The 25,266-nt window shown below is 48.0% G+C and overlaps 9 protein-coding genes across 9 annotated transcripts; 7 read left to right on the top strand and 2 right to left on the bottom strand.

Moving 5' to 3' along the window:
• The first annotated feature begins 515 nt into the window (after positions 1-515).
• F5147DRAFT_724770 (uncharacterized protein) lies at positions 516-2,790 on the top strand. Its single transcript, XM_041439071.1, has 14 exons — positions 516-707; positions 761-943; positions 1,003-1,035; positions 1,102-1,121; positions 1,178-1,192; positions 1,249-1,287; positions 1,349-1,377; positions 1,436-1,449; positions 1,506-1,538; positions 1,707-1,766; positions 1,819-1,953; positions 2,003-2,222; positions 2,279-2,330; positions 2,385-2,790. Exons 2-14 carry the CDS (start codon positions 871-873, stop codon positions 2,586-2,588), a joined length of 927 nt encoding a protein of 308 aa, XP_041286187.1. The 5' UTR covers positions 516-707; positions 761-870; the 3' UTR covers positions 2,589-2,790.
• Positions 2,791-4,031: 1,241 nt separating this feature from the next.
• On the top strand, positions 4,032-7,213 carry F5147DRAFT_724761 (Rgp1-domain-containing protein). The gene is made up of 7 exons (XM_041439070.1): positions 4,032-4,640; positions 4,692-5,333; positions 5,382-5,564; positions 5,616-5,744; positions 5,792-6,088; positions 6,139-6,272; positions 6,366-7,213. Exons 1-7 carry the CDS (start codon positions 4,220-4,222, stop codon positions 7,062-7,064), a joined length of 2,505 nt encoding a protein of 834 aa, XP_041286186.1. The 5' UTR covers positions 4,032-4,219; the 3' UTR covers positions 7,065-7,213.
• Positions 7,214-7,225: 12 nt separating this feature from the next.
• Positions 7,226-10,061, top strand: F5147DRAFT_724753 (PSP1 C-terminal conserved region-domain-containing protein). The gene is made up of 5 exons (XM_041439069.1): positions 7,226-7,283; positions 7,337-9,178; positions 9,230-9,337; positions 9,388-9,465; positions 9,563-10,061. The coding sequence occupies exons 2-5, from the start codon at positions 7,425-7,427 to the stop codon at positions 9,621-9,623; spliced, it is 2,001 nt and encodes a 666-aa protein (XP_041286185.1). The 5' UTR covers positions 7,226-7,283; positions 7,337-7,424; the 3' UTR covers positions 9,624-10,061.
• On the bottom strand, positions 10,062-10,837 carry F5147DRAFT_724749 (anaphase-promoting complex subunit 11). The gene is made up of 3 exons (XM_041439068.1): positions 10,617-10,837; positions 10,386-10,487; positions 10,062-10,321 (listed from the first exon to the last, which is right to left on the bottom strand). The coding sequence occupies exons 1-3, from the start codon at positions 10,780-10,782 to the stop codon at positions 10,281-10,283; spliced, it is 309 nt and encodes a 102-aa protein (XP_041286184.1). The 5' UTR covers positions 10,783-10,837; the 3' UTR covers positions 10,062-10,280.
• A 1,372-nt stretch (positions 10,838-12,209) lies between these two features.
• On the top strand, positions 12,210-14,108 carry F5147DRAFT_787257 (uncharacterized protein; the record flags this gene model as incomplete). Its single annotated transcript, XM_041442958.1, has 3 exons — positions 12,210-12,419; positions 12,481-12,589; positions 12,674-14,108. The coding sequence occupies 3 exons, from the start codon at positions 12,210-12,212 to the stop codon at positions 13,846-13,848; spliced, it is 1,494 nt and encodes a 497-aa protein (XP_041286183.1). The 3' UTR covers positions 13,849-14,108.
• Positions 14,109-14,230: 122 nt separating this feature from the next.
• Positions 14,231-14,660, top strand: F5147DRAFT_724735 (uncharacterized protein). The gene has a single exon (XM_041439067.1). The coding sequence runs from the start codon at positions 14,260-14,262 to the stop codon at positions 14,452-14,454; it is 195 nt and encodes a 64-aa protein (XP_041286182.1). The 5' UTR covers positions 14,231-14,259; the 3' UTR covers positions 14,455-14,660.
• A 322-nt stretch (positions 14,661-14,982) lies between these two features.
• F5147DRAFT_27237 (uncharacterized protein) lies at positions 14,983-15,662 on the top strand. The gene has a single exon (XM_041428970.1). The coding sequence runs from the start codon at positions 15,192-15,194 to the stop codon at positions 15,579-15,581; it is 390 nt and encodes a 129-aa protein (XP_041286181.1). The 5' UTR covers positions 14,983-15,191; the 3' UTR covers positions 15,582-15,662.
• Positions 15,663-15,980: 318 nt separating this feature from the next.
• On the top strand, positions 15,981-17,613 carry F5147DRAFT_27154 (phosphatidylserine decarboxylase-domain-containing protein). The gene is made up of 5 exons (XM_041428964.1): positions 15,981-16,278; positions 16,334-16,509; positions 16,564-16,797; positions 16,846-17,415; positions 17,472-17,613. The coding sequence occupies exons 1-5, from the start codon at positions 16,026-16,028 to the stop codon at positions 17,529-17,531; spliced, it is 1,293 nt and encodes a 430-aa protein (XP_041286180.1). The 5' UTR covers positions 15,981-16,025; the 3' UTR covers positions 17,532-17,613.
• Positions 17,614-17,751: 138 nt separating this feature from the next.
• On the bottom strand, positions 17,752-25,029 carry F5147DRAFT_755489 (OPT oligopeptide transporter protein-domain-containing protein; the record flags this gene model as incomplete). Its single annotated transcript, XM_041440332.1, has 38 exons — positions 24,406-25,029; positions 24,206-24,323; positions 23,509-24,143; positions 23,288-23,458; positions 23,109-23,234; positions 22,430-22,522; positions 21,865-22,233; positions 21,771-21,806; positions 21,664-21,718; positions 21,378-21,602; positions 21,302-21,322; positions 21,198-21,251; positions 21,128-21,146; positions 21,061-21,076; positions 20,973-21,010; positions 20,892-20,920; positions 20,795-20,839; positions 20,724-20,746; positions 20,643-20,674; positions 20,471-20,590; positions 20,399-20,422; positions 20,317-20,339; positions 20,142-20,265; positions 19,980-20,086; positions 19,859-19,922; positions 19,783-19,806; positions 19,672-19,729; positions 19,472-19,626; positions 19,394-19,423; positions 19,298-19,347; positions 19,197-19,227; positions 18,997-19,116; positions 18,822-18,887; positions 18,734-18,769; positions 18,651-18,682; positions 18,539-18,599; positions 18,256-18,489; positions 17,752-18,010 (listed from the first exon to the last, which is right to left on the bottom strand). Exons 1-38 carry the CDS (start codon positions 24,928-24,930, stop codon positions 17,752-17,754), a joined length of 4,248 nt encoding a protein of 1,415 aa, XP_041286179.1. The 5' UTR covers positions 24,931-25,029.
• Positions 25,030-25,266: the final 237 nt, after the last annotated feature.

Raw genomic sequence — 25,266 nt, 5'->3', positions numbered from 1 at the left:
TATGATTACTCGCGATTGCATTCGTCCACGAAGAAATTGAAAAATGCTTTAGCTATTTGTTGTATAGTACTATCTCTAGAAGACGACACAGTTTCTTACAGTTGTCGACCCAGCATTCTCATGATGGTTTCGCTTAGGCTGTCTGTAGTACCTGCTCCAGAGGTTACCACCAAGTCGAACCGTTTTCGACATCCTACTGGCAGGCCAAAGAGTGAGACTCGGAGAAGCCTGGTCGATCTAGTAGGCTTGTATTGTCAATGGATTGATTATTCCGCTGACGCGGAACCTCTCGAGAACAGCCTTGGAAAAAACTCGAGTCCTGCTATCCCTGACAGCGAACTACGGCACGAATAGCTTTCAAGACAGTAGTGATAGGTTATTACTTCATCTTGATTTCATACAACGATAAACTCACTCCTGGATGATCCGATCATAGGACGGCATCATCATCAGACGCTCACCGTCGGAGACTTCGCCACACACTGACACCATCCCTCAAATAGGACGTGCCGCATTCTCAAAGGACCCTAGGTCGTAGTTGTCAAACAGAATTTATCGGGATCATTGAATGCAAGTTCGTGAAACACACTGTCAGATAGGGTTCTTCAAGTTGTTACACGACTATAATGATCTTACAGCATTTCCCTGATTCGTGTCAGCCGCGAATTACAAGAAGCTCTCAAAAAACGGCAATCGCGGATAAATCCGTAAACATGTTTCTGAAACGCGGTGTTTATATCGCGCCCACAACGAAAACTAGCCGAAATTCAATCAAGTCGGGCCCCGCGATCTACTAGTATATTAAATCTACGTGTTAGTGCTAGCGCTCACTATTCGAGTCGCCATTCATTGACCCCACTCTCCTTCAATATGACCATAGTCTCAAATAGTCCCGACCTCTGGTGGTCTATCCAATATTACCGCGTTGAAAGCTATTATACAGGTTCGTAAGCAAGTTCGTTGTTGGCTCTATCATCGACTTTTTAGTAATCGGTTCCGCAGTTGCATCCACTGTTGTGGTTATATATGATTGGGGTGAGCAGGACATGGGTTAGTACTAGTTACCGAGGAAGTCGCTGATGTTGTTATGCTACTCCCAAGCACTGACATTCGAACAAGAGGTATGTAGGTCGATGTCATTGCCAGAGCTGCTGTCTCATTGCTAACGGTTTTGTAGTTTGAACTAGTCTGGGTGAGCACAGTGTTATGTTAGAAGTCTGGATGATTTCCGATATGAATTCGAAATAGAAGCGACGCTGGTCCGTCACGAGCGTCTTATATCTTGCTGTACGTACCTTACCAATTTCAATTTTCATTTGCCAAGTGCGCTCACCTTACAACATTCCAGTTGCGCTATGGTGGAATAATATATGCTGTGTATGTCTGCGAGGCCAACACGTCAGCATTGTGCTAATTAGCCATCTCTCGTAACCAGCTTCGATATACCGGGTGTGTCTCTCCCAACTCTCAGTATCTTCTGACATGTACTAAACTGTGGCATCTAGGAAGTATCACGACACTCTACGTATCAGATGATGTGAGTGATCCGAGTAATTCGAGCAATGCGTGCCATTACCGTCCAACTCACGATTCTCTCGTGTAGGGGTGAGTGATATTCTCGACATTGTTGACTAAATGTAACATTTGAATAGCTGTGAGTTTGGACTTAGCCCCCTATGATGCCCATCGCTCATTGTATGTTTCAGGCACTGTTTTGGATTTCGAACAATGGTGGATGTTTACAATAGCAAACATCATCCTGGGCGGTGAGTTATTTAGCTTCAATACATTGCTAATTTGGCTGAAATATCATGCCAGCTATTATGATCACTCGGTTGCATGCCATGTATCAGCGATCGAGAAAGATGCTTATCTTCCTCGTTGTATTCTTCCTTACCCTGACGATTACTAGCGCAGTAATCACGGTAATACAAAGCACATATATTACAGGAGGTAAGGCACGAAGGACTTCAGAGAGTCAGGCTTACAAGACAAATAACAGAGGAGCTCGTCTTCTCCGGTACTTATCAGTGCAATTACGGGGGGGATAACATTTATCTATCAGCCATCACTTGGGTACTCGGCACTGTATGGGAAACACTCGCATTGTATCTTTCAGTCCGTATTGCTATAAAGCATTTCCGCGAACGACTATCGACAGGATCGATCATTGAGGACTGTTTCACAGTGTTAATAAAAAGTCATGTATTTTACTTTGCAAGGTGAGCTCGTGACTTGAGCGACTTTCATTTTAACGTTGACGTTCTGTATGTTCTAGCTTTGCTGCCGTTGCTTCCTTCCGCATTAGCTTCTTCTCTCCAAATTTACCGGTGAGCCCATACGTTACTGATTTGCATCCATCTGACTGCTCCTCGATTGTGCAGAGCGGAAATTCTGCAGGAACTGAGCTTTATTACGCCATTTCGCTAGTTTCCGCGGTCTTGCAGATGTTTTTGCTGGGACCGCGCCTCGTCCTTAGCGTTCGAGAACACGGCACTAGGCTTGTGGATGACTCCGACGGAGCAACTGCCATGACTACGGTTGCATTCCAGGAGTGCACAGTCGCGTCGACTGATAGCGGTGTGTAGTATGGGAAATACTCTATGACATTGATATCTTGGCAGGAGGTTGAGAATGCCGTTTGAATTCTGAGTTTCGCCACTGGTACTGACCGATATGTATTGAAGTATGAAATAGACTTGCCATATGTCAATACGTGTAGTAAATGTGACTGACCAGGCGCTGGCACTCACCCCAAGGCTTATTTGGTGAAGTAAGCAGCAGTGTCATCATACCTTCGGGCCAAAGTCTAGACCTAATACTGTCAAGGTGGTTCAACGTTCAAGTTTAAGCCGACCGAGACCAACTCAGGCTAATCACTCTAATCCAGACACGACAAAATCACCGTCCTCCGATCGCCTTCGCGAGGATGTGAGCACACTTGATCCCGCGCAAGTAATATGTATCGAGTCATCACATCCTCTGCGAACCCTCTTCAGCTGCACAGGGTTTGATCCCGCGGAAACCATTCACATGGAGTCAACTCCTCAGCTTCACTATAGCGCAAACACCGTGGTCTTTCCCAAAAAAAAAAATCCGGCGAAAAAGATCGATCTTTCTCGCGGACGTGAGCATGAATGCATCAAGCCCATCTCATGTGCCCATTCTGATAATTTCAGTATGGACTTGGAGATGGGGCTGAGGCCATCAACGGATGGGTCGATCCGACCTCTGGCACAAAGTATTGGTATTGGTGCCTGAAACGGATGAGTGTCGTTAAAGCGCCCTTTTCGACTTGCCTGGACTAGCTATTAGTCACACGACTCCATGAGCTAGTAGGATAAACCGACAAGTCCCATGAGGCCCCAGGTGTGTCGAACGACAACGCTGGTTGACGTCGCTGCTAGTGATGTAAGTGAATGGTCCTTGAGGCGGATATGAACCAAAGCTGTGTATTAGGACGTTGAAAAAAAACGATGTTGAAATTGAGAATGGTGGTGTTAGGAGCAGTCCTATATGTCGCTCACCACGGCATGCATATCAAAAAGGTGACATTATGTCGAGCACGGCGGAGATATGAGATGAGATGGAGTACTGTGCCTTAACAAGTAGGATGATGCGCTTGTTGAGCGAAGATGGGCCCGGGGTCACGTCCCCGTTCACGAAGAGCGGCGACAAGATTAAACATGCTCGTCGTTGCCGCGACACGAAAAGGAGGTTACTAAAAGGTAAGACCTACTAACTCTGCTAAGGTGGTGGTTAAGTTAAAGCCGATCGATCAACCGAGACCAACAGGCAGAGCCAAACAGTCGCAAACAACCGAAACTCTAATCGTATCTGAGATGCTCATCAGGCATTTGACTTTTGTATGACAAAGATTTAACTCAATTTACCTGATACACAATATAGAAAATATATATAACAAGTACTATACTTGTACGATTAATCCCCGGGCTTGGAAAGTGTAGTTGTCAAGGGAGGGTAATGCAAGCGAAAGTAGTTATGGACGAGATAAGACTCTGTGGGTATAGAGCACAGGCTGCACAGCGCACTGACACTAGACATCGCATGAATCGGCGTGATGGCACCTCGCCTGGGATGAGTTCTCATATGTGTGGAAGCTTGAGAATACCCTAACGTGCTTTCTTTCCCTCGTTCATATCGTTCATATTAGCCTTTTTATTTAAATAAAGCTCAGGACATACCAAACCAGACAACCATGGACGCGACAGACTCCTCCATCAAAGTCAAAGTATCCCCAACTCAAAGCGCATACTTTGCTGGTGAAACTTTCACCGTCGAAATCACATTCACCAATACACGTACACCCTCTCCAAACAACACATCACTACCTGCATCTGCACCAGTTCAGAAATCGCATAGACGAAATGCCCATTCTATAAGTTCTGCGCCTCTCGCCAGGCCTCCTACCTCTCCCGGCTTGAGCCCACGTCCACCAGATTTCATTAAAGCGCTTGGAAGTGGAATTGGTGAAGAGGGAAGAAAGGGATTGATTGGGAATGGAACAGTCGATATCAAAGGGAAAGGTAAAGAGGTGCTCGAAGCCAGGCGTAGTGCATTGGAGAAGGCCAAGCTCAGTGCTAGTGAAGAGTACGTACAAGCGTATGAAGTAGATCAAGGTAAGTCCTTCGTCATCGTCGTCGTCCGTGACTAGCTCAAAGTGATCGCAGTAACACCACGCACAACCTTCACTATCCCCCAAAACCACCCACATGCACGCAAACAATCAGTATTGGACGGTCACCTCCAGTCGAACGAAGTAGTACAACCCCAAACCAGCACACTCGACACAATAGCAGAAGCACCCACCCACGCATACCCCCCTCGTAGACCATCGCTTCAGGCACTCGGTCATGGTCATCCTCATTCATACACCAAACCTATCCCCAAAGACACAGCTCTCCTCCTCTACTCATATGCCCAACTTTCAGGAACAGCACACATCCTCCCACAAAGTACACCAGCAACCTTGTCCAATCTTCGCGCACATCTCCTCAAAAAACCTGTATTGGGAGGCGGAAGCATGGACATTGCCAGTACCCGCAGGTCCCATTCGCGTTCTACGAGTCTTACAGGTTCCCTATTAAGTCTATTAAGTCCTTCGAGTTATACTCCTTCGCTCGGGAGATCAAGAGCCCCTTCCCTCAGTTCACAAAGTGATACGTCTCCTGCAAATGTTGGTTTGGGATTGAGTGTTGGAACAGCGAATCCTGTGGAAGAAGGGGAAGAGGAGATGCCGCTCCCTGTATTCGAAGTACAACCTGCAATGCTAGCTGTCGATCTCGCCTTGAGTCCTGGAGAAAGTAGGACTTGTGAGTTGCCTTACCTCTTCTTTGTATAATCACGCTGACACACAATAGATACATACACCCTTCCTCTACCCTCCTCCCTCCCTCCTACATTCAAGGGCCGCATGATCCGCTTCTCATACGAACTTGTAGTCGGTACGTGCCGGAGAGGCGATAGCGGCGAAGCTCCTTCTACCGGCGTGACAGTGAGCAGGGTAATGAAAGTCCCTATCAGGGTGTATAATTGGGTTAGCGGTGAGTCTGTCGTTTTTCTTATTTCAACCTGACGCTAACCAATCAATGCAGTCAGCAAACCACAAAGCCCCTACGACCTCCTCCTCCCCGTGCGTAAACACGACGGCGGAAAAGTCATCGAGCTAGGCAGCGCATGTGGAGATGCAAAGAAAGACTCATCCTCTTCCTCGTCGAAACTTTGTGCGTCTTCTTATCTTCCATGCATCATATAATTAAATGGGAGATAGCACTGACTACATCACCTTGTGGTTCCCTTGACGACCTCCGCGCCTACGGAGAGAGGCTACTTGAGACTTTCCCTCCGGAGGGGTCGACGGGTGTGAGGATTAAGGAGCCTGCCGAGAGCGTGCCTGAAAGTGTACCTTCTTCCTCCTCTGGGCTTGCTTCTGGGAGTGGAAGTCAAGTAGCTTCGGATCCTCTCAGAGCATTCGCAAGAGAACGTGAAACAGAGATAGAGGGAGGAGAGGGAGAACTGACAGGATGTCGAGAAGCTGTCGAGATCTTAACCCGAAATCCCAAAAAAGGCACGTCCAGCGCGTAATTCGCTCAATGCAAACTATTAACGCCCTCCCAGTCTCATATGACGTGACAAAAGATGATGTCAAAGTCGCTGTTCTTACATTCACGAAGAGCGCGTATAGGCTTGGGGAGACTGTTTTGGGCATTGTGGAGATTAATGAGCGAGAGGGACGGGGGAAGGTGATTTCGGTGAGTAGTTTGTTCTAGGCTGGTTTTGATTGCGTCATTCTTTTCTCAATTTCGAGTGCTGTATTGGCTTATCATTCTCGGTTTTTTTGACAGCTAAGTGCAACGCTAGAAACGAACGAAAGCCTCCCAGCCTCTCTAGTAACCACAAACACGAGTACAAGTACTACACGCCGCGTTCACGCAGAACACCACGCCTCGTTCACAGGCAGTACCCTTCGCACCACATTCGCACTTGATATACCCAGCGATGCATCTCCCACATTCGGAATCGTGCTCTCATCTCCTCCCTTGCTTGGGAACGGCCATATCAATGGGTCCCTGTCTGGGAACGGAACCGTGGCTGGGACTGGACCTGGGAAGATAGGGGGGTTGACGTGGAAAGTACACCTGACGCTACTAGTAGGCGTTACAGCGCCGAACGCACGGGTGCGTGGGTTGACGAGGGATGGTGCACCTACTTCGTGGGGAAGTGCATGGCGTGCGCCCGTTGGGATCGCTCCGGAACAGCAAGAGGTGCCTGGGAGCGGTGCGAAAGAAGTCGGCAAACAAACACAGCAACAGAGCTGGACTTCGTACCTCATGAGTTCGTTCCTCGGGACTGGGGAGAAAGAGTATCATGATGGGGATGACATTAATGATGATGAAGAGGTTCCTGCTCAGAAGGAGGAAGGGGAGCAGGAGGAGGGTGATTGGAGAGATGTGCAGGTTGAGATCGTAGAGTGTGAAGTGCCAGTGGTGGTTTGGCCTGGTAACACAGCGTTCAGCGCTGTTGACGTTGTGTTCGAGGTGTGACCTAGCCTGAGACTAGGTATGATCGAGATCCGTGATCTAGATTCCGCGGAAGGATCCGTATTGCCCCACACATCGGCGGATATTTATCGAAAGGTTTTTTTTTGTTTGTATGTATGATATTATTTTAATTAAAAAATGGTGGTGAGCTCGTGACGGAACCCAAGCCTTTCCTTGTAACTTGAACTCGGTTTTTGTGTTTAGAGCATACTAGAGAGCTAGGTGAGTGAGTTTCAGTGTTTATCATAGAGATTTAGTTAAATGGAAGGACGTAGTGATAGAAACTAATAATTAGTCAAAGTCCCCGTCAGCCAGCTGTCGTACGAACTCGCCAGCTAGCTGCTCTCGCCACCGCCAGCTGTCATGCAACATCTGCCTGAAGACAACGACTTTAATCGCAGGCATCGCTTCCTTGACCCAGACCCAAATAATTCTGGCAGGGAACGAGCGACAAGTCAACCGCCAAGGGCAAACCTTACAAGTCTACGCAATCAAAACTCTCCTTCATCTCCTTCGTCTTCATCATCTCCTTGGTCACCACGTATCCCTCAACAACCAACCAGGACATTGACAACAGGTCTCCCAATGAGCGTACCAACCCGTAGCTCATCTTTCTCAAACCCTCAATCCAACTATAGTTCCGCACTCCGCGAATCCCACTTCGAGTCTACCTTCGAAGACGACGAATCTGAAGCACTCTCAGATACCTATGACCATCATGATGACGAACTCTACCTACCCACTTCATCCCGTGGCCGTTCCTATGCCCCCGATCTTACCCGCAGCCGCTCTCAAAGCCTCGCTACCACCACAACCCGTCCCACCTCAATTCAATCCCCATATCAGCATTCACACCTCTGGCCAGACTCGGCTAACAACTCAAACCCGCTCAATATTCCATCTGCTAGGTACGGTGAGATTAAGCCACCCGCGTCTAGTCGCTACGGGAGCCTCGGCGCCATGGGCAGGTCCCCGCTCGCCGATAACGGCTATCCGAACAGGAACACCATCGACGTCTCCAATATGAGCCCCTTCGTTCGTGATGTCGGCCAGATCCTCCTAGACGACGGTTCTGCATTCCGAGAACTCTGGGCAGGTATGAATCCCCCAAAAGACGAGAACGGCGGAGGTGGAAGTGGCACTACTAGTCGAAGACACAGCGTTAGTGTCGTTCAGCCCCGCAGGCCTACTATTGTCGGCTTTAATGCGCCTGAAAGCCCCGGTGACGAGACCCATGGTCATAGCCGTCCTGGTGTATTTAATGCACAGCCATTTGGAGGGAGAGGCGGTCTTATGCTTTCGGATGATGATTTAGCTGCTGATCTCGGTATGCTGAGCATGAAAGAGCCCGGTGCGCCGTCCAGCTCATCAACCGCGAGCCAGCCATCCTCCCTCCCCATCTACCCACGTAGCCCACCCTCTGCAGACCGCGTATCCCCCTATCACCTCAACATCCCATCCGGCACGAGCTTTACATCCCGCCAACAATTCGGGTCTCCAAGCGAGAGCGCACTTTCCACAGGTGCAAGTCCCCCTCGGGGTCATTTTGACCAGCAGATTTTGGAGGCGCAGTATGGTCAGCAGCAGCTTACGGCCCGGTTTATCCCAGGGCAGGGCATCCAGTACCTTCCTATGCAGAACAATGGCGCTGGGTTCGCACGCCAAGGCCCGCTCTCGCCCACTACTACCTCCCGCCCCATCCAGCCCCAACAAGGCCCGTACTACCATCAAATGCAACGGCGCCCCTCCGACGCCAGTCAAACCCAGCAAACCCCCTTAAGCGATTTAGGCAAGGGTCTCCCTTTAAGCAGCGTCCCAGCCTCCTGGCCGCTCTTCATCGTTGAATTCAAAGCGGGGCGTACGGACCTATTCTATCTCACTGATTTAAGCCAAGATATCAGGGTTGGGGATTTGGTGATCGTCGAAGCGGACAGAGGGAAGGATTTGGGCAAGGTTGTTAATGATAGTATCACGCTTAAAGAGGTGGAGGCATTCCAGAGGGAGGTTAGGGAGAGGGAGGCGGGAGAGGCGATGAGTCCTGGGGGTGCGGCAGCGACGGGGAAGAAGGATATTAATCCGAAGATGATTTATGGGAAGGCGCAGGCTAACGATACTCAGTACGTGTTTCTTTTGCCTAGCCTTCAGGGAGGATGCTGATGGGGCGACAGACATTTAGTGACGAAGATGCAAGATGAAGTTAAAGCGCTGCAATTGTGTCAGAGTAAAGTTCGGCAGAAGAAACTTCCTATGGAGGTTATCGATGCGGAGTATCAGTGGTGCGTGCCGTTTGGCGCACAGAGGGCACAAGAGGACTGACACACTGCAGGGACCGACGTAAACTCACGTTCTACTTTATCGCTGAAAAACGAATTGATTTTCGGGAGCTTGTCCGGGAGTTATTCCGGTGTGTCTTTGTTTCCCTGCTGCGTGCTGCACCTACGTCTATGTCTTGCCTGCTATGCATATGTTTACTCGCTCGCCTGCTAACGAATTATCTACAGGTTGTATAAAACAAGGATCTGGATGGCCTCTTTACAAGGCCCAGGAGGGTACGAGCAGTAATTGCTCCCCTCACATCTATACAAGTAACGACGGAAGAGGAACAGAAGAGCAGGATGGAATCCAATCCCAACCACACCACGCAAACGCAAACTATCACGATCACATGACACCAGCCAATCTCACGAAATGTATGTATCTATGTATGATCTAGATATGCAATATCCACATTCTTCATCGCACATCTAGAACCCTTTTTTGTTCTTTCATTTGTTTCATGCTCAAGTTCAAGTTCAAGCTATTTATGGAACCATGTTCGTTCATGTTCATGTTCATGTTCTGGTTTTTGGTTTTGTATCGTATGTTCTCGTGTACGTTAGTGTAGAGGTTTTTTCTGTCTTTTGGTGGGGTTTGTTTGGAAGGGGATGGAGATGAGAAATGGCCCTGACGCCTTGTATTAGTATCGTATATCAATCCAATATATATATTGTGGTGCTCTACGTGCATAGAGGCAGTAAATGAAAATGTATACAATGCGTCCGTATGTCGATACAGGGGTAGAATGTGGGGTCGGGACCGATATCACTATCAGGATCCAATAAGAGCGTTCATGATTGCAATCATGATCGCACAATCAATGCTGAGCCGTTAACTTGAGGTTGATCCGTTGCTAACTCAAGGGCGGACCCGCTGCTAACTTAAGAACGGACCCGCCAGCATCTAACTCGCAGGCAACTCATTCGCTTTTCGCTCAGCAGTGACTACAAATTGCAAATGTAACGCGTTAGCCAGACTTGGCGATATAGACATAAGATAATAACGCACCCCAAGCACGTCGATCCATAGGACATTGCTGTTTCGAAGCAGCCGTTCCTAACCATTTGAGCAAGCAGTGCATGTGGAATACGTGACTGCATTCGCCCCAGACTGTTGTGACAGAGGGTTAAGATTGGTGGGTGGTCGTTACTTTACGCGAGAAAAGGTGGAAGGGGGACGTGACGAGCGGAAGAAATGCGCGAGGCACGACAAGCGCACAAAGGAGCGAAACTCACTCACTTAAAGGACAATCATCTCCCGGCGTCTTACACGACGGACAGCACCCCTCATACGGGACGCGACAGATCCCACAGACGTCGCCTTCGTCGTCTTGATCGTGGTTTGTGTTTCCTGTGTTCCAGCGCCATTGAGCGACGGCGCTCCAGTGTTTGATGTGGACTTTCATGGACTGGTATGCGTTTGTGTGGAGTATGCAGGAGCGTCCGAGGAGGAGGGTTTGGGGTTATTTGGTATTGTGTACGCGTCGTGGGTATGTTAATAAGTCTATTAATATTAGTAATATGTACTCGACTCTCAACATGAATCCCGGGACCTGGTGCACTGATCTTGGAGCTGATCCTCACGCATGTTCTACATATTCCGAGCTTTAGATCCACGAGCATCTAGAGGACTTCATATGGAGGAGATCGGACAACTGGTCCTCGTCCTGTCTTCATGGATGTTGATTATGGTGTTCTCTGACCATGGTCAGCATTCCTGAAGGCACGGGACGCATAATTTATTTACACAGTATTGGTGGTCGAGGTTGTATCTCTTGCTCTAACATCCAACTTGTATTAACTAATCGTGTGCTAGCAAGCTTCATGATCAGTCTCAAGGATGGAACGTTCAGCCGTAGCCTCCTGAAGCAAGATACGGAAGTTGTGATTGCATCTGCCGATACTCCTGAAGGCATTGGCAATTACTGCGGGTCTCATGTCGATACTGGGCTCCACCTGCCTCGGAAATAGTGGATTACAACTTTGTCCTTGGCGCTGAAGATTTTTTGCGGTTCGTCCAGCCTTGGAATTTTGCTGTAGCACATTCATAAAATGTTACATAGCCCCACCCAGAAGTTCGGACGTCGTTGGAAGGCCTGTTGGGATCCTGAATACAATTCTTATTACTCAGCATCCGATATGTGCGTGAACAGTGATGCATGATGAGGCGTCCGTGCAAGATTGTTTTGTAGTTCAGCGCTAGTAACGCGTTAGCAACGCGGAACCTCAGTGTGCACTAGTCCCCCTTAACAGATTATAGACGAATGAAGACATTGTTTCTCCTGACTCTGAGTATGCACGTTCATTCATTGCTTTTGACACGTCTAAACTGTTATTGCCAGAAATGTCCTCGACTAGTGCTTGAATCGAGAGTCGGTTGTCAATACATTGAATCCATGCTTGGACCTCTAGTAGCTGGCATAGATTTCAGACTGCTGCTAGTACCACCAAAGGCGCTGAGTAAAGCAAGTGCTCAACATCTGTCTCAAAGTTACTCTCCATGGATGGTGAAGTCTTCACGTGATGACGTGGGCAGCTATGTACGCTTATCTTACTTTCAGCGATCCCGTAGCGAATACCGTACTGTAAGTACCCTGCATTTAGCGAAAACATACCATTGTACAGTGATGAGAAATGTCCACAGTGCCAGTGTAATAATTTCATGTGTCAACTATTGTCCACAACAATGCAGCCGATAGAGTCAACGGCGCTGTGAGCTCCACAGCTGAAGACTGCCCAGACTAAAGACTTGAAGACCTGTGGACTTGTGGATACGATTGGTTATATAAAAAAGATCGTGCAGATGATCGAGGGCTACCAACAGCTCTTCATCATGCATAACGCTCTCAGAGTCAACGATATCGTCTACGTTATACTGCAACACGTCAAGTCCTCTAAACCGAACTTGGTAAACATGGCGATGACCTGCTCCACGTTCTCAAATCTCGCGCTGGACATGCTATGGTCTCAACAGGACAATTTGACGCCCCTCATCCAGTGTCTCCCGCGAGACACTTGGACAGTCTGGTACGGTAGCGCTATTGTGAGCGATGTCTGCTACATGAGTCTTGACAGGACAATGCTCACTGTACTCCAATTTGCAGATTTTTTCCCGCGAACCGCTACCCACGGAGTGGGAGCGTGTCAGGATCAATGCGGCAAGGATACGCGAGTTTATCTTTACGGGGTACACTTGTCGTTCCCCGAAACCAAGTGGCCCGGTCCTATAGCAACTTTTTGAGCTGTTTCCGCCTGCTGTGTTGTTCCCTCAACTGTGCACATTGCATTTCAACACAGTATCTCGGCATTTACTCAACTTCGGTTCAGAACTCTCGTTGCTTCGCCAGTTCCTCTCACCAGAATTGGAAACCCTCACATTTAACGTACTGCCCGGCACTCCGATGCACGAGGTAGAGCAATTGTTTGATGCTCTTTTTACTGAAGCGCCTGGCCTCCGGCAACTATCACTACACAGTGCCCACAACCTTTCGGCCTGTCCTTCCAAAGTACCTAAGCTGCCGAAGAAGCTGAATGGACTGTCTATTGGCCTGCTCGGCATGGATCTGATGAAGCAGATCATTCCCAATATTCAGCATCTGCGCAGTCTCCAAACCCTTACGCTGGCTTTGGGCAAGTCAGTTGATGTGGTATTCCAACCATCAGGTGGTATGCCACTTGAATTGAGTACGCTCAAACATCTCTATCTCCCTGGCGCCCGCTTGGAAAATTGCATATCCTTCCTTCATAAAGTTACCATGCCACGATTGTCGGTCCTTGAAATCTCGTATTACACAACTGCTCAACCACCCGAAATCACCGCGGTCATCGAATCCTTATCTACGTCATGCAAAACATTTGCATTCCTGGAAGATATCACTGTGGTCGACTATTCAGAAAACCCCTCGGAGGAACTTGGGCCTGACGACCAACTCCATTCCTCTATTTTCCGGCCTTTGCTCCGGTTCAGGAGGCTGTCGAGTGTCAAATTTATTGACATTGGAAAATACTGCCTGGATGACGCGTTCATCGAGGACGTTGCAATTGCTTGGCCGGATCTTTGTACGTTGACATTCGCCTCAAAAGTACCTGGCGAATATCAGGTCACCTTGACCTCTGTGCTTTCATTAGCGACCAGGTGCAAGTCGCTTCATGACCTGCACTTAACGTTCGATGCCACACATTTTCCGACACTTCCCCGTGCGCCGGATGGAAATCTGGAACTTTGGACCACGCAGACGGCTGTCCGCAAGCTACACGTTGGACACTCGAAGGTGTCGGAAGCATCACGTTTCCACATCTTCCTAGCAGTGCTGTTTCCAAATCTAGCCGATCTCAAGTATTGTTTCCATTTCGATGGTCTTTCGGCGTGGATACAATTAGAAAAAGCATGGAGCGAACTGCTGATCGAGCGGGAATACTCTGCAGACGAGGCAGCTTCTTGGCCAAACTTTCTACTGCAGCTACGGCCTTAGTCGGAGGAGGAGGAGGACCAAGTGGAAGATGATCGATGAGGAATGGGAGAAGGAGGACAAGAATGACTTATTGTGAGGATAAATAGGAGGTCTCAGGCTGTACATGAAATAGTACGATATGTTAGCTATTATGTACCTTTGCTCTATATGCTTGTGTATGTGCGTGATGTGCGGCCAATCAAATTTGAGAGGCAGCAGAAGATGACAGTCATTTGCGATCACTGTCAGCAATGTATATATATATATCAATGAAAAGAGACTCGCCTTGCGCAGATATCTATAACGTAGAGTCATCGATGTCATCTCTCGTTGATCATGACGATGAACATTGAAAATAAAAATAAAAAAGAAGGAAAAGCTCTCTTTCTGTCGCGACTCGCCAGAGTGACGTTAAATGCAGATAAATCTTTCATGTCCGGAGGAGTCGCTCATGCCGTCCGATCGCCCCGTGGCGTGCTGGTGCTGGTCACAGTGGTCGTTGCAGTCACTGTCTCGACGACTGTAGTCGTAGACGTGGGAGTGATTGCAATCGAAGTTGTCACGACGTCGGTGACTACGATTGTATTGGCTTTTGCGATGGCAGCTTGTGAAGAGATCAACAGGTAGGTTGTGCCGACAGAGATAGACGTTGACGCGGGATTGTGGAAAGACTGGCTGATGGAGGGAGGGATAACCGCAGAAGTCAGTTGCGCAGTTGTGGCAGTACTGACGCCCCCAGGGTCTGCAGGTGCAGTCAAAACGGTCGGTATGGCCAACGCTGTCATAGAAAGCAGAATCACTAATGCCATCCTGCAGAGGGGGTATCACTCTTCTAGAGAAGCATGCACACGACGTGCGCCACGCAGATATGTGTAGACGAGATTTAATTTGAATCCGGCAGTGACCAGTCCAGCACGAGATCTGTGAGGCACAGAAAGATGATGGCTGCCTTCCCCAAGGAGGGGCATACTACGAAGATTGAATAGCAAAAGCGGGAAGGGGCTTGAGCTTGAAGAAGACTTGAATCGGTTTCGAGCTACGCTTATTATTCACATAGCACAAAGTCCAGTTTTGCTCGTCGAGCTAGTTGCTTAGTTTTCAAATGTATTAGGAGATGTAAGGATCGAACGACATCCTTGGAATATATGCTAGTGTGTGCTGTTGACATTATATTCTACGGTTTAATATCGGTTCTTCGTCCTTATCTTGAAATCCACAGGACTTACTCTGAGCAGCGCTATTAGCTGATTTGCCCTTCCAAAGCATACGCATATCAGCAGGTTTTCTCAACCTAAGAGATGGGAGCATCATGCGACGTGACCATTAACAGGACCACGCATTACCGTTGTTAAGTAAACTCAGAGATGGAGTATTCTGTGGGGCCAAAAGCACCCGATCCAACCCTCGCCGTTATAGAAGCGTGCCAGAAAGCAGAGCAGGAAGCAAGGATGGCCAATGCTGCCAAGGAGGCTGAACGCGAGTTGAAAGAATGCATTCAACCTGCAGGGACTCCCACACCTGGAGAAGTTAGCGCCGCCAAGCAGAAAGTTCAATATCGTGAGGGCCTTGTCCCCTTCGCAGTAGTCGAGGTGGCAGGAGGAGGGAAATCATCTCTCATCAATGCCTTCTGCGGTTTGCGTAATAACAATATCAGATCTGTAGACACTGGCGTCACCGAGACAACGCTAGCCATGGTTAGACTCCCCGACCCCAATGCGGAATATCCTCGTGTCTTGTACGATATCTTGGACTAGACTCGTAACCAGTAGATCTGGACTACGTCTTTGAGATGTTAAGTGCTTGACATAGTCAGACTGGTCGATCTCGGAGAAATTTGGCAGGCGAAGCGAGGAGTTTGAAATTTGACAGATGCTGGTGATGCTGGTTTAGGTAATCGTTGTATTTGTACAGCGTTGACTGCACAAGTCCTTAGTTCGCTCTTTAACCAAAGTATTGTATGTTTCTCAATCATATTGAAACTTAACATGGCGTATAGTCTGCTCGAGCGAGAGCAGCAGACAGGAGCAGACACATAACTTGTAAGTAACTAGTACTGTTCGGCGCTGCGTGCCGCAAGGTTTAATCCAAAGTCCGACGATTATCTAAGGTTACCATTTTAGTAGGGGTGCATGTATGAGGGGGTCGTGTGCGTTGTGCGAAGTGCGCAGTGCGCACCTAACTTTGAGCGTTCCTATTAAATGTTCTATAAAGCCATCGTGAAGGGGAAGAGGCCCCTTCAGGCGGCGTCTCATGCTATCACGTCTACGGCGAACAGCTCTTCTGCTCTTTTTTCACGCGTCTTTGTCAAGCGTAGAATCAGTCTATCAAGCACTGTGCGTTGTCTCAAGCGGGGCGCATTGAGACGATCGATTTCAACTAGAAGCGGTATTCCTCCAGAGACTACACCGCCGCCGCCACCGTTGCCAGGCTCGCATGGCGTTCCGCTCTACAGTAGGTCTTTTCGTGGATAAGAGAGTATGTGCACATCTGACCTCGCCGAATTTAGGACGTCTTATGCTCGCATGGACGAAAACTCCAACAAAATGGTACCCGCTTCCCTTGGCCGTCGGGGCCATTCTCCTTGTCGTCATCCAATACCGCAAGAAAGTAGCACGTTTAGAGAATGAGGTCCATGTCGATGATGAAGGTCGTGAAGTCATTAAGCTCAAAGGTCCATGGCATGTGCGTATCACTGATTATTTATCGTACTACGTTTGTTAAACTGGTCTCGTGCAGGTCCACGTAATAGGCGCCCTTCCTCTCCGAAACATGTCGCGCGTCTGGGGCTACATGAACTCACTCGAACTTCCTGTTTGGATACGGCCCTATGGCTTCCGGCTCTATGCATACGTTTTTGGCTGCAACCTTGAGGAAATCGACCCTGACGATCTAACGCAATACACCAGCCTGGGTCAATTTTTCTACCGAAAGCTCAAACCTGGTGCTAGGCCCATAGACAACGCTATCCTCGTAAGAATTTATCTCTGTTAAAGGACTTCTATCTTAACTATATTATAGGTCAGCCCCGCCGACGGCACCGTTTTACATCTCGGAACTATTGAGAATCTTCGAGTGGAGCAAGTCAAGGGGATCACCTACTCATTGGATGCTCTCCTCGGCGTGGATCGTTCAGATCCAGAAAGCCCAACTTCGACGGTAATCGAATTCCCAGACCGAGAAATGTCACACGTGACGGACCAAGAATTTGCTAACGTGAACGGTATCGAGTATAGCTTAGACCAACTCCTGGGTGCATCCACACCTTCCACTCCGGGTACCGTGACGCCTCCAATCACAAGAACTCAGTCCGCCTCCGAGGTAGAAACGTCTTCCGTGCCGAAGAAATTCGGCGAGCAGGTTGACGCGTCTGTGGAGCATCCAGGATCCCTCCAAGAAACTATCGCGCATGATGCCTCCGTCGCTCGCGAAATGGGCGTCAGACCGTCGCTCGAGCGGAAGAGAAGTACTTCGGGCACAAGCGTTAAAGAAGGCAATGCACTTTACTTCACCGTCATCTACCTCGCTCCGGGCGATTATCACCGATTCCACAGCCCCACCGCATGGGTAGTGGAGAAACGGCGCCATTTCGTTGGTAAGTCCTCATGTACATGCTTCGCGTGCTGCTGACGGCATGTGGCTTTAAGGCGAACTCTTCTCCGTTTCCCCATGGATGGCAAAGCGATTGCAAAACCTCTTCGTCCTGAATGAAAGAGTCGCCCTTCTCGGTCGATGGAAATTTGGGTTCTTTGGTATGATCCCCGTTGGCGCCACTAACGTAGGCAGCATCAAGATCAACTTTGATACTGTATGTACCATTTTATTGGTGTATAAGTGTACTTCATGCTGATGTCGTCTTTAAAGGCTCTTCGCACCAACGTCCGAGGCAGGCCCCCTCCTCCCGGGACTTATAACGAGGCCGTCTACTCAGCGGCGTCTCCTATCCTCAACGGTCAACCGTTGACCGCCGGTGAAGAGATGGGCGGATTCTGCTTGGGAAGCACCATCGTGTTGGTTTTCGAGGCCCCAAAGACGTTCGAGTTCACCCTCAAAGCTGGGCAGAAAGTCAAGGTTGGAAACCGCCTCGGTGGCACGCCCAATGATTCTGCGGCGGTTTGCAAAGTGAAGACCGACTAGATGTGCTCGAATTCCGGTCGCTTGCCGCAGACGATCTACATTGACGCATCTCATGACAAATTAATGATGAACGTTCATGATACCCTCGCATAAACCATTCGCCCACCGAAACGATAGTTGCAACGATGTGTGTCATTATGCGGGAACGCAGGACAAGTCCATACTATATCAATCAATACAACAAGATAAATCTACATTTAAAGCACAGAATATACAATGGCTACCAAGATCCTATACTAGGACTGAGTTTGCTCGTCAACAAAACCGAAATGATCAGCTTGTAAGTCAACATACCCGAATGTCTCTGAGCCGTGTAGCTGGCGAACTGGAGTGCCCATACCATCAGCAGTTTCATAATATACCTTGATGGTAAACGCATTAGTCGTTTGAGCTGGTAGTTCAATGGAGAGCCTACCGTGTTGCCCCACCAGTGTTGCAAGCTCTCCCCAATCTAGTAGAATTGTATGAACGCTTGTCAGTAAGTGTGGCAACCTTTTACTTACCGACCCATTTGCCGGATATTGCAATCTGTGCACCTCGATGAATGACAGCTAAAAGTGTGATTAAGCGGACTCACACGAAAAATATGAAGATTACAGAAAGAGCTAGCCCAGCATCCAGGGCTGCCGACAAGACATCTGCGTAGCTCTCGTGAAATACGGCGCGAATACTGCCGTTAATCCACTTACAATTGTATTTCGTCCACCATGCAAAATTGCGCCTGCAGACTACATCAGGATATGCTACAGAGGTTTCCAAACGAGAAACATACCTTCGTATTACATACTGGAAGATGAAACCTACAAGCCTGTGGTACATCAGTAAGTCAATGCACCACATGCCAAATGCTGTGTACGTACGCCCCCGGTACATAATTGAGCGCAGAAGCGGGGGGAATCTTGTAGGTACCGTTAAATATAAGCGGGCTATGGTGTATGATGCAACGCTGTCCGGAGGAATGAGATGATACTGTGGACTTACAAACTAGTGAGAGTGTTAATTAGTTATGAAATTGCGATCAAGATAATGACCCACTTCACGTATCGTATGAAACCATTTGGATACCGCTTCATCGCCAGCCAACCCACGACAGGGCTCACTGCACCGATAATGAAGAACACCAACACGGCTAGAAGTGTGTTTGTAACGTTGCTACTGTTAAGCTATTAACGGGAACATACAGCTGCAAGAGGACATTGAGTCCTAATAAGATTAAAGCTAAAGTGACGACTTACTGATATAATTGCCCAGAACTAAACAAACGTTCTGGGCCGATCACACCTGTTCGTCAGAGTGAATTCATCTTTCTCTCGGGGTATTAAACTATTAAACGCACCCCATATGATGGATGCAGTGCCAAATACCTCCACGTTAGGACAGGTGAAACTACACGATGTTGAGCATAGATGCCATACTAAACATTCGGACATACCCGTCTTTTTGAGTGGCACTACATATGTCTCTACAAGACACTCAGCCCCACCAAACGATCAACAACATTAACACTTACGGTATGTTAGAGAACATCCACGATTGAACACCCAGTTGCGCGGTTCCAGCGACTACCGCAGCCACAATCTGACACCAGAACATTTTTCGAGGAGGAATCTTCATGTAATGACCAAGTTTGAAGTCGGACGTAAATGTCAAGGCTTGAGACATAGACTACGAGAGTCAATACACCAAAAGGCTGGAGGATATGCGACACACAATATAGCCGAAGGTCTTAAACAGCATCATTGCTACTGGTTTTCCAGGTAGCGAATATCTGGATAGTAAGCTGTCAGATAAATCGAGGCCATGAACCTAGCGTGAACTTGCCCAATGATCAGCTCTGTGATCACGCTAGGGTATGTTTGAGTTATGACAAGATTCCATCCATGATCATGTGACGCACTTCAACCCAATTTGTTGATTGGTGATTGCCTGTATCATACCGCATGGAATCACATAGGTCAATGCTAAAGGGCATGTGGACGTTCAAATAACACTTTCACGCAGATATTTCGACGACTCACCGATCAAGAGCGCTACGACAAAAGCCCAAACCGGCATCTCTGTAGGCCAAATCTCGATGCTGACGACACCCAATGCAAACATGAGAGTGAACAGGGATAAGTACCACCTGGGTGGGGAATTGCTTTGAGTTATAACCCCTGTGGGAAAATATTTTGTCATACCAATCAGGAACTTGTGGGTATCGACTCATAAGACGAGCATGAATGTCTGCCTGTTCCCTGAGTGACCGTCGCGCTTGATACCAAATTTGCTTCCGAAAATGGATAAAGCAATGAACGATAGTTGCTAAGACATTTCTGTCAATCTGTGTCATAGCTGGAGCGCATACTTCCTTACCAGTGATGGAGGCAAACGAGAGACTGATGAAAAGGGGGTTTCTCAACAGAAGACAAAATCGATCGCCAATTAGTGAACTTACCCATAAGACATCACGAATGCTGTTCTGTTATCAAGTGGATATATCACCGGAGCTGAGAGTGTGATCACTTACGGAATAAATATTGGACTGTACTCCTTGTACGCTGTCGCGTTGAAAGTGCCTTCTGAAGTTAATATCCGGGTAACGTTGTATGTGTTCTGTGTGTTGTCGAAGGAGGTCCTTGACGAAATACTAACAAAGATTGAGCTGACGTCATACAAGGAGAGACAGTGATCAGACGAACGGCATGTAAAGAGAATACCAGGTATTTTGAAACTACCAAGGTGTCAAATCCTCAGTCGTGAAATCTTTATGGATCACTGACGTATAATATAGGTGTTACTATCCCTAGAATAATGGTTCAATACTCAGTCGAAATAAATACCTTGGACTCACAATAGAAAATTACAAAGCCAACGATAACGTTCGCCGTTGCCCACCCTGACGTTGACCAGAGTTAGACTGAGCATTGAAGAGATAGTAGGAGGCTCACAAGGCATGGCTAGTGGTGATCCATTGTATCTGGACAACCAAGCTTAGAAGGACGATAAAGTAGGAACAACCAAGTGCATACGCAATTTGGGCCCAGTCAAATGTTATCACGGACATTCCCTGATTCAAATTCTCAAATCATGACAGGGACCAAGTAAACATTAACATACCATACCGTGGACGTAGCTAGTTTTGTCAGCGCATGGTGATACTTCTTTAGAGAACAAAAAGACGTACCCAAAGAGCTGTGAAACGACTAGGGGTTCTGCGTGAGGGGTGGACCATAGATTGGTATCTGGAGACTCACCAGGATTGTGAGGCCAAATCCATGCAACCCAAGAGAACCACGAAAGGGCCAGGACTGCCAAAAAATTTTGACAAAACAAAGTCGCTATAGGAAATATGCCTTACATAGGTAACCAGGGATAAAGTCTGGTGCATCAAAAAGTTAGATTAGACAAGAATGAGGACTGGGTGAAATTCATACACCACAAGAATGCGCTTGTGAAAACATAGACGAAGAAGCGTCCTCGGCTTAAGCCGCCTAATCGCCCAATGCCCGCATACTGCTCGGAGTGAAGAGTATTGAAGAGTGCGCAGCTGACGAGAGTCATAGGCCAGATCATGCTTGGAGGCGACACAAGAAACCGTCGTGTGATTCCCCCGGTGGAGAAGCCAATGAGTTGTGATGACATTACCAAAAACCACTGATCTGGTGAGGAACAGTCCATGAGCATACGTTTAATCTTGATAAGGTGGTGTGGAAGACGAACAACCGAAATCGAATTTCTGGTTATAGAAAAATCTTTGCACAGCGATAATATCTGTCTGATTTTGGTGTTTTGAATGTATGCTTTGTGACACTTCGGGAAGGACTTACTGCGTAAGCAGATGTTGCGCCTACCGAAGCCATGATCTACCGTGGGTAGGTGATGATAAAACGAGGCTAACAGGGTTGTAAAGAGAGGACTCACTGTTATCAGCACATGCTCCTTGATAGTGAAGGGACCAGGATTTAGTGAAATCCCCAAGATTTTTTTCCGAGGAATATAAGCAGCACAAAAGCGGCCTATTGGAAACGAGAGTAGCTGAGCGACTATGCCAGTGATGGGCACGCTGGGATAGCGGAGGGAGAAAAACTGATTGACACCAGGCATAATAATTGCCCAGGCCAAGCCTAAAACCCATGTACGAAGCGTTGTCACATGTATGGACGGATCATCTGTGTTTGCGACAGCGGACCGAACTTCTGGATAGGGTGACTCGTCGTCAAATTCTGGGCCATGTGAAGGGTCGAGGTTCGGGTCGTAAAAATCCGCACTATCATCGATGGAATCCCGGGTCTGTGCAGTAGGATGTTTCATTTCAAGATTCAAGGATGACCGCATAATGCGCGGAAGGCAGACGTACAGTAAATGCAGAAGCTGAGAGCTCCGTTCGAATTCATAAACATGATATTTATAAGGGATTGTTACACAGCGAACTTACTCGAGCTGAGCGTTGCACATCATGATGGTCGTCAACCTGTTTGTCAGTGACCTCACTCCCAAGCCTGAGGTCGGCAGAGTTCTTGAGCGGCTTCAAGTTTGAGTCGAGCAGTTGTAAAGGGAATGCCGCAGATTCAGAGACGAACTCCGTGGGCCTCGTCATAGATATGTAGGAGTTGGACTATTGGAGAAGAGATACGGGCTTGAGGATTTTCGCACCGGCGGTGTGACTATGGGGATTTCACCGATAGCACTGGTGCCAGCTGGAACCCTTGATTGGTGGTTGTAATTCGGCTCCGGATTGCAGAGAGATTGAATCTTCCCACATGGTTAAAACAACAAGTTGAGGGTGGCCGCGAGCCATATTACTTATCATATATCTGTAGTACAATACTTATTACTTACCAATTCTATTGACTGTTACTCGCAAGCAATATGAGTTATAGCTTGCCCCGAGATTCAGTGAAAACCTGCCCAAACTGAGGTGAGTTGTCCGGCCGGGCCGTTCCCCCCTGGCTCAGCGACTTCATACACTATCGACTTAGTACATGGCTTAGAATTGGCTCAGACAGGTTCGGATAACCACCAATACAGGAATTCGCACCGTTGGCTGATGACTCCCACAAGGTAAATGCTTTGTGTGGTACACATTATAATATATACGAATAATGTGCAGTGGCCATATTATCGAAAAACTACACCGGATCCCACATAAGATCGTTCAGGGGTACTTGCAAGTCCTTGGCAAGTGCCCCGGCCACCCCAAATGAAATCCCACATTTATACATAGGCGGTCCCTCTAGTTTCTCGACAGCAGTCGTGCGATGTAGAGCACGCATAGACGTAAGCTCAGTAATCTTGGGAATGTAGGGTCAGACGAGATTGTCACGGGATCAGGCGTGGCACTTACGGCAGCGTAAATATGCACTCGCCCCAATTCCATGTCGGTGTGCTCCCCTGGAAGTTCAAAGCAAGGTTCGTGAGGCCGGTTCTCGACATCATTCTCCTCTAGGAGAGCACCAAGAATTGCGAGAAGTCTATCCAGTGGAAATACTACAGGGCCAAGTAGTCTTTGTGTAATCTTTGATTCGCTTTTGAATTACATACAGTGTGAAATAAACGTGGAAATACCTTTGCAACAGTTGTCTGCGCTCCAACCTTTTTTGGCGGGGCAGATTTCCGACGTCGCCTTTTCTGTTTATCTGCTCCACGACCAAACATTCGCACGTCACTCTTGGCAGGATTCGTCGAAGCCAGGAACGCTGCGAGTAAGATGAACTTGGACATCCGCGGTAGGTGGTCGACAATGATGCTCCCTTCCATGTTTATTTGACATTGTGCCTCCTCTGACGCTTGCATGTCAGGGTCGTTGGCTAACGCCCAGTCCGCAGCATTGGTCAAGCGTGGATACAGTACATCGAGTGCCGCCGTCAGAGAAGGGGTGAAGAACTTGAGCAGTCTCATGCGGCCGTCGGAAGCCGGGAGTGTCAGCTCATTACGTGTTCCGTCTGGATCTGGGTCCCCGTCCCCATTAACTTCGCTTTGCTCCCGTAGCACAGGCTTAACAAACCCAGGCCATCGTGCAGCGGCAATATACTGCAGTTCTTGGATATCGGTTGTGTAGAGAGAGCAAACATTGTAGACGTGTTCCACATATTGTTCATACAATGGCAGCAGTGATGGATGGTATGTCCTATCTTGTGTGCCTGCACTTGGCTGTGTTGTAGACGTAGAACGGAATTCAAAAAGAAGGCTGTCAATTGTATCTGAAAAGATGCCAATGACCCTGAGATCATACTTATCGGATACACATGATTGGATACTTTACCTTGTTTGCTTGGAGGGCCAATATCGATGAAGTAGGGATCTGGGGATGCGCCGAGAGGTGGCTTGATATCCTCCCATCGCACAGAGGATAGAAAGATGGTCGTTATCTTCACCTGTGACTGCAAGCACATATTGTCAGTCAATGTTTGCCCTTTGGATGTAAGACGCACGGTTTGGTAAAAATGAGATCAGACCACTCACCAATTCTGCGAGACGTGTGAGAGGAACGATAAGGTCCGGGAGGTTGTCCTTCAGCCTTTCAGCCCTCTCGATGAGGAGCACCATGTTCGGTTCCTCATCTACAGTTCTACCATTTCCTTTAGCCTTTCCTTCCCAGGATTTATTGCGTAGATTCCGGAGTCCATGTAAAAAGCTATCAATACTGTCGTTGTATCTTTTCCCATCCTCACCAGGCCAATTTTGACACCCATTCTCCCAGGCCACTTCCCATCTTGCGAGTGTGTTGAGTACGGTATCATACAACAACCGTGCTGTAAAGCAAGCAGTCGCATTTATGTGCGCAAAATGTGTAGGAGAACAGTCTCCGCTGTTGCGGAAAATCTGATTGAGCAGTGAGGCTGTGATGCGTGGATTGCGGCGGTCGGTAATGTACAAGAATGGGAGGACGAAGGTTGATGTGACACTCGTGATATGTGAGGTGAACTTTTCATAACCAGGAAATTGGTCAGAGAGCTGAGACAGTGAGTCGGTTTCATCCAAGTCCATTGCTATGCAACAAACACTCTGGGAGATGTGTCGCAAGCAGCGTTGATAGCAGATGCAATACTACTTCGGTAAATGATGGTCGTTTGGTCTTGTTGAATTCAAAGGCTGCTACATTGACCGGTAACCTACCGGTTATCCACCCGAACCAGGCTGCCTTAGCCTATCTAACAAGTTTCACATGAATACACTAATTTCGGAGATGAAATGCGCGTATCATGAAGGGATAAGGATGGCCAAAAGGACGGCAAGTCGGGATGCCAACCATATATAAGTAGTACACCATATCTACTATAACAGGCTATATACTGCTCATGAGTCATGCGCGAATGTCTCAAT

The sequence above is a fragment of the Suillus discolor genome (genome assembly GCF_016758755.1).
Source record: "Suillus discolor strain FC423 chromosome Unknown F5147scaffold_104, whole genome shotgun sequence".
Taxonomy (NCBI): Eukaryota; Fungi; Basidiomycota; class Agaricomycetes; order Boletales; family Suillaceae; genus Suillus; species Suillus discolor.
This window is presented reverse-complemented; position numbering and strand designations above follow the sequence as displayed.